Source organism: Cervus canadensis, chromosome 6 (assembly GCF_019320065.1).
Source record: "Cervus canadensis isolate Bull #8, Minnesota chromosome 6, ASM1932006v1, whole genome shotgun sequence".
Classification (NCBI taxonomy): domain Eukaryota; kingdom Metazoa; phylum Chordata; class Mammalia; order Artiodactyla; family Cervidae; genus Cervus; species Cervus canadensis.
Window position 1 is genome coordinate 20,465,549 of NC_057391.1, and position 11,933 is coordinate 20,477,481.

At 54.4% G+C, this 11,933-nt stretch overlaps 1 protein-coding gene across 2 annotated transcripts; it reads left to right on the top strand.

Moving 5' to 3' along the window:
* Nucleotides 1–702: 702 nt before the first annotated feature.
* AJUBA (ajuba LIM protein) lies at nucleotides 703–10,423 on the top strand. Of its 2 annotated transcripts, none has more exons than XM_043471192.1 (8): nucleotides 703–2,104; nucleotides 4,860–4,961; nucleotides 6,610–6,677; nucleotides 6,786–6,848; nucleotides 7,533–7,663; nucleotides 7,747–7,798; nucleotides 8,626–8,694; nucleotides 9,139–10,423. In XM_043471192.1, the coding sequence occupies exons 1-8, from the start codon at nucleotides 1,069–1,071 to the stop codon at nucleotides 9,262–9,264; spliced, it is 1,647 nt and encodes a 548-aa protein (XP_043327127.1). In that variant the 5' UTR covers nucleotides 703–1,068; the 3' UTR covers nucleotides 9,265–10,423. The 2 variants fall into 2 exon arrangements, with proteins under 2 accessions (XP_043327127.1, XP_043327128.1); XM_043471193.1 differs by lacking the exon at nucleotides 703–2,104 and adding an exon at nucleotides 4,007–4,363.
* Nucleotides 10,424–11,933: the final 1,510 nt, after the last annotated feature.

Below are 11,933 nucleotides of genomic sequence, written 5' to 3' on the forward strand. Positions count from 1 at the left end.
CCAGCCTTTTCTTCTCCTTTTTCACACACTAAAGCTCCCTCCCACACATTACAGAGTTCTAGGTTCAGAGAGTTGTCTTTTTATCTCAGCTTATCTGTTTTTCTCTCATTCTCCCTGGATTTGCGCGAATTTGTCACCTTCTAGGTCTATCCAGCCTTCGATCCCCACACCACTCACGACCCCCTTCGGTCGTTCTCTCCTCTCCACACCTGTCTTCCACCACCTCTCTATAAAAGCTTCCTCGCTTTCCTGGGCTCTTACGCGTCCGCGTCTCTGAACCTCTCTCTGTGTCTGCCTTTCTTCCCTCCCTCTGTCTCATGACAGTACTTCTGCATCACTCCCTGCTGATCTCTCCCACAGTGCCCACACGAGGAACAAAGTCACGGTGTTTGCGCAGAACAAGCCTCGCGTCGCTCGGTCTCGCATCGCGACATTCCACCGTGCCCCTCCGCGCATTCCAACTGCGAACAAAGAGTTCCCCTCCCCTCCCCCACTTTTTCCTGTCCTAATTCTTAAGTGATAGAGTAGCAACTGTCTAAACTGCCCCCGCCCTCCTTTCGCCTCCAGTCAGCGGATCTCCAGCTCCGGGACACTTAGCACCAGCACCCGCCCCCCACCCCTCTTCGGTGCACTGGATTCCTGCGCCGACACCCCTGTTGCTCTCGCGCTCGGCGCTCCGCCCTCCAGGAAAGTAGATCCGGCCAGGCAGACAAAAGTTTGGGAGAGAAGTTGAGTCGGTGCTAAGTGTGAGCGAGGGGGGCGGGGGCCGGGGAGAGTGGGGGCTGCCGGGCGAGTCTACGCGTGAACAGATAGACCTGCGGACGGGACAGCTGCGGCCGTAGGCCCTTCTAGCCCCGCTTAACCCCTGATGCGCGGGGGGACGAAACCCCTCTCGCTGGGGGATGCTGCGGGATTCTTGGCGCCGGGCATCCGGACCGCCCGCTAAACCCCTGTGCCTATCCTGTGCCCCTCGGGAACCGGAGTCCGGCCGCAGGGAAAGAGAAGCGGCCGCCGAGACGCTGCAGGGTGCCGGGCGGGGAGGGGGCTGGACGCCCCAGACCCGAGGGCATGGAGCGTTTAGGGGAGAAAGCCAGTCGCCTGCTGGAGAAGTTAAGACTCTCGGACTCCGGCAGCGCGAAGTTCGGCCGCAGAAAGGGTGAATCTAGCCGGTCTGGGTCTGATGGGACCCCCGGGCCGGGCAAGGGGCGCCTGAGTGGACTGGGGGGACCAAGGAAATCAGGGCCCCGTGGAGCTGCTGGGGGACCTGGGGATGAGCCGTTGGAGCCAGCCCGGGAGCAAGGCCCCTTGGACGCTGAGCGGAACCCGCGCGGCTCCTTTGAGGTGCCGCGCTACGAAGGCTCCTTCCCGGGGGGACCGCCTCCCTCCCGGGCCTTGCCTCTACCTCAGTCGTTGCCCCCCGACTTTCGGCTGGAGACCACGGCCCCAGCCCTAAGCCCCCGCTCCAGTTTCGCCAGTAGCTCAGCCAGCGACGCGAGCAAGCCGTCCAGTCCCCGGGGCAGTCTGCTGCTGGACGGGGCGGGGGCTGGTGGAGCCGGAGGTAGCCGACCCTGCAGCAACCGTACCAGCGGCATCAGCATGGGCTACGACCAGCGCCACGGCAGCCCCCTGCCTGCCGGGCCATGCCTGTTTGGCCCACCCCTGGCCGGGGTTCCGGCGGGCTATTCCTCTGGAGGGGTGCCGTCCGCCTACCCCGAGCTCCACGCTGCCCTGGACCGACTGTGCGCTCATCGGCCCGCGGGGTTCGGCTGCCAGGAAAGTCGCCACTCGTATCCCCCGGCCCTGGGCAGCCCGGGAGCTCTAGCCGGGGCCGGAGTGGGAGCGACAGGGCCCTTGGAGAGAAGAGGGGCGCAACCCGGACGACACTCGGTGACTGGCTACGGGGACTGCGCCGCGGGCGCCCGATACCAGGATGAACTAACAGCGTTGCTGCGCCTGACGGTGGGCACAGGTGGGCGAGAAGCCGGCGTCCGCGGAGAATCCGCGGGGATTGAGACGCCGGGTCTCGAGGAGCCGCCGGGTGCGTTTGTTCCAGAGGCCGCCCGGGCCCGGATACGGGAGCCAGAGTCCAGAGAGGACTACTTTGGTGAGTGAGAGAAGTGGTTAGGGTCGGGAAAGCACCGGTCGTCTCATTCGGCTGCCCGTTTCCCCGACGGCTGACGCTGGGAAGTCGGAGGCAGAGACGCGGGGCTAGGGAAGAAGCAAGAGGAATTTCCCATACCCAGTGGGTTTCAGATGGACCACGGGCATCTTATTCCTGTTAAATTCACCGCTCCCCCTCCCCACCTCCGCCCCGATGATCTCGTGAATCCCAGTTCCTCAGGCTTTAGAGCCTGGGTATTTTCGCGGTAGGAGGCCTTGTGGGGGGTGGGGGGCAAATGAGGCGGTGAGAGCATACCCCCTCGACGGCCGTGCCCCTGCAGGCTCCTGCGCGCCGCGCCCCCACCCGGGCCCAGGCTCCGCCCGCAGGAATTCGGGGAATGCGCGGGTGGGGGGGCGGGGCGGGCGGGCAGCGTGCGTGCCGACTCCTGCCCGGGCGCTCCAGGTGCCCGCGGGCGGGGCCGGCCGCGCTACGCCGGGCGGAGGTGGGGTGCAGGGGGTGGGGGAGCTGCTTCCTAACACGCGCGGAGCTCTGGCCGCTGTCGGGGAAATGGAGCCTGGGGGAGAGGAAGAAAGCGCTGGACGGAAAGCAGGGACCCTGCTGCTGGCTGGCCCCAGTCCTGCTGGCTGCGTGCGTGCGTGGGCATTTAAGTCCAGACCCAGTGGAGTCAGCTTCTATTTTTCCCATCCTCCGGAAGTCAGGGCAGAAGCCTTGGCCACCGGGACGGCATCACCCCTGGATGGCCCTGGATGGATGACGACCGTGTGTAACTGCCAGAAATAACCTGGCCATCAGTTTTGGTCAGAACCTGCTCAGAATCCATACTTTTCTGTTGCTAAAGAAACCTGGTCTCTACCTCTCTTCCGACGCAGTTAACTTCAAGAAATATTAACTATTGTACGTCTCAGCTACCGGAGGGTATTGCGGTCTTGAATGATCTTTTAGCCAAGACCCACAGACACCACTTCACTATATTAAAAAATGCTGATCTGGTTGCGATAGGAAGTACAGAAAGAAGCGGAGGGCTCACACCTAGGTCTGTGAGCCTGTTCAGTGTTCCCAGCGTCTTCTCACCTTTCTCACCATCCATGTTCCTGCGGTAGACCCCAAGCTCTAGAACTCTGGCTGGAAATGTAAATAGGGAGAGAAACTCAGCCAGGGAAGGAAGACTGGGAGGAGGTTCAGAAGCAGCAGGGGCTAAAGGCTGAAAGGGCCCTGCGTAGTTCAACTCTAATCATTCCCTATTTGCCTCCACCTGAGAAAGCCCAGAGCAGATAATCCTTTAGTCAAGGGAGCCTAGGTGACAGGATCCTTTTAGCAGTTTCCTTTTGAGGCCAGGAGACCCGCTGATGGGTGGACAGAAGTCTTCTCAGCTAAGCCATCAGAACCAAAAGGAGGAAAGTTGCTGGGAGAGAGTACTGGAGAAATGGCAGGAAGAACTTAGACGTGCATGTGCTAGGTTAGAGGTGGTGAGGCGGACGTGCCTGAGCAGTTGGCTCTCATCTTCCCATAATGTCCAAGGCTTCCCCCAAAAGTGGCTCTAACAGGGACCCCTGGCACTGGGGCAGAGAGCTCCCCTCCCTGCGGAGGGTGGGTGGGGAGGGGCCTCTCTCCCTAGGGGACAGATTGCCTCCTCTTGACAGAACCCCCAACCTAACTCTACCCTCCCACTCCTGCGCCTAGTAGGGGCCCTCTTCCTTGGCTCCAGCCTTGCCCAGCTGCCAGAGGGTGGGTGGGAGCAGGGCAGGCCTGGGCCCATCAGTCGCTGCAGCTGCTGCACGGGCTCCCAAGCCCCTGGGCGAAGACTGGGATGGGCCCCAACAGGCAAGGAGTGTGGCAGTGTGCCGAGGGGGAGAAGTGGGGCGGGGTGAGGGGTGAGGCGGGCCGGTTGGGATCTGCTCCCCAAAGACAAGCCCTGGCCCTCACTCATGGGCCTGGAATTGGGGAGTGGAAGGAGGGAAGAACACACCCAGGAAAGGCGGGTGCCAGAGCCTGGTGTTATGTATCTTAGGGGAGATGTTGGGGAAGAGCAGTTCGGCTTTGCTTCTTCTATTATAGAAGATGACAGGGAGGCATTAGGGGTTCTGCCACCCTTCCCCCCTCTTCCTCTGCAACCCTCAGTCCTTAGAACACACCCTGCATTCTCAGCAGCCACCTACCCAGAGGAGTCACACTCACGCGGTCCTGTCTGCACAGGGCCCTCTGCTGAGCCACATCCTTCTCACCATCTTTGGAGGCTTAGAGGTATGGAGCAGAGCTCTTTCTGTAACTGAACAGCAGTTCATTTTGCAGATGGGGAAACTGAGGTCCTGGAGACGCTATTTGGGCCTGGCCTCCTTTCGCTAGGACATTTTTTTCCAGGCTGCTGCTGGGCCCTTATGAACTTGCATCTCTGTCCACACAGTGCCCCAGGGATCAGACCTTGCCTGTTTAGTCTTTTCTCCCCAACAGAAACCAGCATCTGAAAGCCGGGGACCTTTGACTTTCTCCAGTTTTCCACAGTGTTGGGCACAGTGTTTTTGCTTGGCGCTGAATGGATGTTCAGATAATGTCTGTTGATTAATCAGTCAACAAGAGTAAGTCTGTCCAGCCAAGCCCTGGCTGCATCCCATTTACTCGTTCTTCCCAGAATGGAGCCCATCAAACGGAGCTTGTGGCTGGTGGTCTTCTGCCATCAGGAAAGATGGCGACTGCCTGGGGGAGTGGGATGTGATGCTGACAAGCTGTTCTCTCCTCTCAGGCACGTGTATCAAGTGCAACAAAGGCATCTACGGGCAGAGCAACGCCTGTCAGGCTTTGGACAGCCTCTATCACACCCAGTGCTTTGTCTGCTGCTCCTGTGGTGAGTGCAGCCCCCAGACAGACCTTCTGGACGAGGCCCGAGGCCTCAAGCACGGACACACGCATGAGTGCCCAGGGAAAGCAGAATTGTGCCTCTCTATTTGCTGGTCTGGCCTTCGCCGTCTCTCCTGCTTCCCCTGGTCTGTGCGCTACCTGGCTCTCCCGCCGCACGCCGGGTCAGCTTTCTAGCCAGAGTCAGCCCTCCCTCTCTTTGGCCTGTTTCCTTTGCTCTGTTCCTCCTTTCTTCTGCCTTCCTGCTTGCCCAGGCTGGACTCCCTCCCAGCCCTCTGGCCTCTCCTTGGTGGGGCTTGGTCTTGGGCAGCCGAGTTGCCTGGGGCGACAGTGAAAGACTGGAATGTGGGAAGGGTGGGGTGGGCTGGGGGAGTGGGGAGCTGTGGGGGGCGGAGGGGGGGTTTTCTCTTGGCTGGTCAGAGTTCAGCCACCTCGCTGGAGTGCAGGCCACCGGGCCATGCCAAGCTGATGACATCACGCTCCAGGAATGCCCGCTGCTGTTAGCTCAGGAGGCCCGCCTGGAGGGGGGTGCTCCCAGTGGCTTCAGCTCCCCAGCCCTTCCCTCACCTCCCTCATTACCACCCCCCAACCCCCGCCCTTACCCACTCTGATTCCTTTGCTGAACCTTTTAATCTCCTATCTCTGCCTGTCTGACTCCAGCACTCAGCTTTTCTTTCCGCGCCACTCCCAGCCTCTGCCTGGCTCCCTTTAGGTTCATCTGTCTGTCTGTCCTTCTGTTTATAGAGCCTCTTCTGGGAATGTCTGTTTCCCTCCTTCTACTCCCTTGTGTCTCACAAGTTTCTAAATCAACTTTTCTGAACCACTGGGGAGAGCTGGAAGTGGAGATTTTGATGAGAGGAGGGCAGATATGGGCAACTTGCCCATTCTCCGCCCTCGTCTCATTGCTCCTGATCCTTGATAACTGAGACACCCTGGGGCAGTTCCTGGGTGTCAGTTTCGTGGGGAATCGTCCTGCTTCGTCTGCTTGCAGAAGATCCTGAGCTGCTTCTGACCCCAGAGACTCTGGGTCCCTCTAAAATTGGGGAAACAGAACAGTCTAATGTGGCAGGAAAGGGGACCAACTTTGCTCCCAAACAAATCACTTTGTCCCCAGTGGTGGTTCCAGTATGTCCTGGCCTCCATGGAGCTTATCCCGGGGAGCAGAGAGGGCTCAGAGGAGAGCAGGAGGCTCCTAGGTTGAAAGGTCCCAGAGGGCAGAGTCCATGACAGTGTGATTGCGTTTGAACACATTGTGTGGCATTTGCTCAGAGCCCCTGAACCTTGTCCCCAACCTATGGTGGGCTTCGCTCTCCCAGGTGGCTCCCCGAGCAAGCCCAGACACTGGAGAAGAAGGCACTCATGTAAAGCAGGGGCGTAGAAAACTGGTGAGGAGGCGGGAGCTGGAGAAGTAGTGAGCAAAGGAGAGGGGAATTGGCAGGAATGAGACCAAAGCAAATGGGAATTGCATCAGATGGAGTATTTGTGTTGGGGAAGTGGGGCAGACAGCAGTTAGGAGGACAAGCACTAAAGTCCAGGTTTAAGTGAATCATGAAACATCAGAGAGCAGTGACCCCGCCATGGGGATGCCCAGTGCCTGGACCCCGGAGAGACTGCAGCATCTTCTCTGCTGCTTCCAGGGCGAACTTTGCGCTGCAAGGCTTTCTACAGCGTCAATGGCTCTGTGTACTGTGAGGAAGACTATCTGGTGAGTGAGAGGTCTCCTGGGTCTGGAATTGGTTCCCATGCCTGCTGGGGTTCCACTCCTCAGGTTGTTCTCAGCCTGTAATGTCCTCCCTTGGTCTTCTCTTCCCAGTTTTCAGGGTTTCAGGAGGCAGCTGAGAAATGCTGTGTCTGTGGTCACTTGATTTTGGAGAAGGTAAGCAAAGTGTCTTCAGCTGGGCTGCTGGGCTGAGGGGCGGAATCAGGAACTAAATGGATCCTGAGAAAAAGCGGGGGGAGAAGCACATCAGCAATCACTTGCATCCCGTTCTTTGCCCAAACAACTGTTTATAGTGGCTTCTCTTTGCTTGTGGGATCAAGTCTGGACTGCTCAGCCTGCCATCTAGCCCCTCCCTAACTCTGCAGGCACAGCCCTGCCCTCCGCCTGAGCCTGGAGTGTGGGGTCCTGAGTCTTAATCCCCTTTCTGCTCCTGGCTGAGATCAGCTGAAGCTCAGTTTTCTTTTCTGAAGGAGGAGTTGGTTTGGCTTGGTGGTTCCCCGCCCTGGCAGCCTAGTAGATCACCTGGGAAGAAGAGAAGAAAATACCAGGGCTGGGTCATCACCAGAGACTGTGGTGAATCCTTCTGGGTGGGACCCAGGCACGGATGGGCTTAAAAACCTCCCTGTGTGATCCTGATATGCAGCCAAGGCTGAGAAACACTGGTCTGGATGCTCCCTAAGACATTTTTCAGGGTTTCTGCATCCATTTTTTAAGACTGCTTGGTCCTCCTGGATTACGCAGCGGAGGGAGGAGAGCAGGGACTCGGATGAGGTTAGGGGGAGCAGCAGTCATCAGTAGCTAAAGAGCAGAGACTGATTCTCCGCCCACCCCATGAACCAGATCCTCCAGGCAATGGGAAAGTCCTACCACCCCGGCTGCTTTCGATGCATCGTTTGCAACAAATGCCTGGACGGCATCCCCTTTACCGTGGACTTCTCCAACCAGGTGTACTGTGTCACCGACTACCACAAGTGAGTCCGCCCCACGGGGTGTGGTGTGGAACCAGGCTCAGGGAGCCCCCCACCTCGGCTCATCTCTGTCCTCTCCCTTACAGAAGCTACGCTCCTAAGTGCGCAGCCTGTGGCCAGCCCATCCTCCCCTCAGAGGTCAGTGTGTCTGGGTTCTCCTGCAGGGCAGCCAGGGCTGCCGCCTCTGGGGAGGGACGGGGAACAGGCTGCCTGGCCTCCCATGGGAGGCGGTGGTGCTGAGGAATGCACTCCTCGAAGATTCCCGTGTGACTCTGCTCTCTGGGTCATCACCCTGACCCCAACATCCGGGCCTGGACTTGTCCAACAGCCTCGCTGGGCCCAGGCTTCATCTCTTTTCTCCCAGTCCAGAGAAGGAGACTTTCTCTGAAGTCAAGGTCACCAGCTCCCAGATGTAGGGGCCGGGAAAAGGTGGGAAGAATTCTCAGGGCTGCTAGGAAGGGGTCAGACATGATTTTCACTGTGTGTGCCTCGGGAAAGATGCCAAAAGCCTGTGAGGACCCAGACCCTGCAGAATCTCCTTGTCCCCAGCTTAGCTTACTTACGCTGCATTCCCCTTTCCGCTCTGTAAGGCCTGAGCCCCCAGACAGAAGGGAGGCTCCAAGAGGGGACATTGCCCTTCTGGAGGTGGCGCCAAGAACAGGGTGGGGGAAAATTCCCAGAGGGTTTGCAAAAGCCATCTCAAAGCTACCAAAGGATGATGTCCATGGTGGTCCAGTGGTTAAGAATCTGAGCTTCCACTGCAAGGGGCTCAGGTGCAATAGATCCCTGGTCGGAGAAGTTCGATGTGCCCAGCAGTGCAGCCAAAAAAGAAAAAAGCTACAGCTGGAGGCAGAGAGGATCTGGAGGCCTCTGTGTGATCTTTCGTTTGGAGGGGGCCAGGTGGGGAGGGTGAAGCTGGGGTTGTCAAGCTGCTTTCATGCCCACGGGGGTGTGCATTCTTTCAGGGCTGTGAGGACATCGTGAGGGTGATATCCATGGACCGAGATTATCACTTTGAATGCTACCACTGCGAGGTCAGTGTTGGGGGCCGGGGCACCCAGAGCTGGAATGGGGCTGGGGGAGTGAAGTCTGAAAACTGCTGTTGTCTGTAGGAGAGGTATAGGCCGTGGGAAACCAGGAAGGTGCTCTGACCCATCTCCAGTCTCTTTCTCACCCTTCAGCCACTCTCTCTGGGCCTGGTTCTTTAGTCCTTTGTAAATCAGGCATCACCAGAATCAAGACTCTTAAAACTAGGTACTCCTGGTAACAGCTGGAAATGGGATCCTGTCTCATTATTTCTGCTGTAGCAGCGACACCTGGTGTCCAGCTGAGGTATTGCCCCAGGTTTCTCTGGGTGCTCATCCCCTCCAACCCCACCTGCTTTCTTCCAGTCACTGGGAGTTGAGTGCTGCACAAGGCAGACTCCCCAGATGTCCAGCGTGCCCGGGCTGAGCTGAACTAGTGTCTTTCTTTCCTAGGACTGCCGGATGCAGCTGAGTGATGAGGAAGGCTGCTGCTGCTTCCCTCTAGATGGGCACTTGCTCTGCCACGGCTGTCACATGCAGAGGCTCAGTGCCCGGCAGCCCCCTGCCAATTATATCTGAGATGTTGTCACTGCTGCTGCCAACACCACCACTGACAAATTCCTCTGGCCAGTGGGCCCCTCTGAGGCCGGCCAAGGCAAGAAAGGCACTGCAGGCCTGGCAGGAGAGCCCCCTAGGGAGGGCCCCAACGGCCAGAGACCCAAAGATCAAGACATTCCAAATGGGGGAGTTCCCTAGTGGTCCAGTGGCTAAGACTCGCAGGGAGCCTGGGTTCGAGCCCTGGCCAGGGAACTAGATCCCACATGCCACAGCTGAAGATCCTGCGTGCTGCAACTAAAGGTCCCACGTGCCACAGTGATGATCAAAGATCACGTGTGCCCAGTTAAGACCTGGCACAGCCAAACATAATTCTTTTCTTAGAAAAAAAGACATTCCAAATGGATGTGGAGGAGGAGCCTCTAGTTGCCATGGTAGGGGTGACTGGCCTTCTCCCTGTGTACAGACTGCTGTAGCATGTGACAGGCACATACAGGTGGGTTCCAATACTTGCTAAAGGTCTGATTCTGGTCTGTATGTCTAGTATGCATTTGTAGGCACACACACACTCTCTCCTTAGTGACTGTTACACTTGGTTCATTAGCAGTAGCTCAGCTCTCTGGACCTGCTGCCTTTCAGAGGGAACCAGTATTATCCACTGCAGATCCCAAGCTCTGAGGTTCTGGGAGCCAGAGAGGCAAAACTCTTGGTTCTAATGTTTGGCTAGACCTCTTAAAACCAGTTCACTGAAAGTTTACTTAAAGTTCACTTCTCTTATTGACCAGGTTGCCAAAAACTGAGTTCCCTTTTGGGTATTTTTATAGCCATTTAGTTGTTCTGTTCTTGGGTATTTCTGATTTAATATCTTTTCATCTAAGAGTACTCTTGAGTTATCAGCAACAAAAATTTATCAGATTTGCAGCACTTTGTAAATGATTGGATTGCTTCTTACCTTTGTGGATAATATCTTTTTCTGTGTTAACCTACTTTTCAAACATTAAACAAATTTGTTTTTTAATTTTTTGACCACACCATGTGGCATGTGGGATTAGTTCCCCCACCAGGGATCAAACCCGTGCCCCCTGCATTGGAAGCTCAGAGTCTTAACCACTGGACCACCAGGGACATCCCAAACATTTTTTTTAAGTATAAAGTTTCCAGCAATAAATATAATTGGTACAAACATTTTGTGCATCATTTTTTGTGCTTCTTAATCCAATATTCTTTTCCAACTTAGATGCCTTGAAAAATACAACTCAATGTGATTTTGATGCCTAGGTCTGTCTGCTACATTCGTTCTATTAAAAGGCCAATCAATGTATTCTCAACAAACAAGCATGTGGCCTATTCAGTTGACTAACAAAGGTTGTACAGACAATAGCAATAGAAAGTGAAAGGGTGAAGGAAGATGCTGCTTTTCTTTGCAATTTATACTTGCCTCCTGGGCCTTCATAAGCTTAGGTGACTTTCCCCAGTACCAGCAGTTTGTAAGTTAGGGGACCAGCATTCACATTTGGTGTTTTCACCTGACTCTAGAGTCTGCGTGTCTAACTGCTGCACATGCTGTGTTATTTACTGGTCAAATAATAGTTGGTTGCTCTGGGTTATGACAAAGTAAGGGGACATATCAGATATTTCTCAACTTCATATTAAAATGGCCCCAATTGCATTTGTAAGGGAGTTCTTTAGAACAGCACGTGAAACTAATGACAATAGTGGTGGAATCAAGCACTCTCTAGAGAGGTTGATAAATAAGATGAAAAACCTGCTGATGGCTATGATTTCTGACCTACCCAGAACAAGAAGACAGAGGGCTAATAGCAACAGTACAAAGTGTTTTTCCACAGGCAAAACAAATGTTTACCAGACTAAATACAAAATCCTGTACTAACTCAGGTTTCCACATTTGGTTCCTGAGGTAACAAAACAGTCGCTGGTTGCACTTTGGCAAATTAGATGGTGTTTACTTACTTTTTTTAAAGCATAAACTTCTTGTCAGATTGATTTTTAAAACTACATGCAATCAAAATAATATAGTAAATTGTTTTGTTCCATAGTTTAAAAATTTATACCAGTTGGCATTTGTAGAGAGAAACTTTTGTCATCAGTGACTGGTATTAAATATTTTTTATTAATAAGTTTTATTCTTTAGTTTGGTCCAATATTGTTGACTGTGCAAGTTTCCTTTTTCAAATGCATTTTTTGTGGCAATATATATGATCAGCTTTCACAGTTATTCAGTGAAGGCTTGCAAAGACATATCAATTTTGTAAAAATTAAAGCTTAATAAATATACATGAAAGCTATTTTATAAGTCATAAAAAAGTGAGAGTGAATCTGCTCAATTCTTTTGAAATGCTGCAGATTTGATAAATATTTGAGGCTCTAGGCAAATTGGTTTTAGGCAAATTAATCTGATAACCTTTGATCCTTAGTCTTCATCCTGTGTCAGTTTCATATTGGAAATAACTCATATTTAGGGATGATTCTGATGACTTTGCCAGCCAACCTGGAAATTGCATAATAGAGGCCTCTGAGTGAGTGGAAGAGATTCACACCAGAGTGCCAGAAACGGAGGAAAGGCACTTTGTTTTTGGTGGGATAAATGTTCTAAAATTACTTGTTCTACAGCTGGGATTGGGCTTTCCTGGTGGCTCAGATGGTAAAGAATCTACCTGTAATGTGGGTCGAGA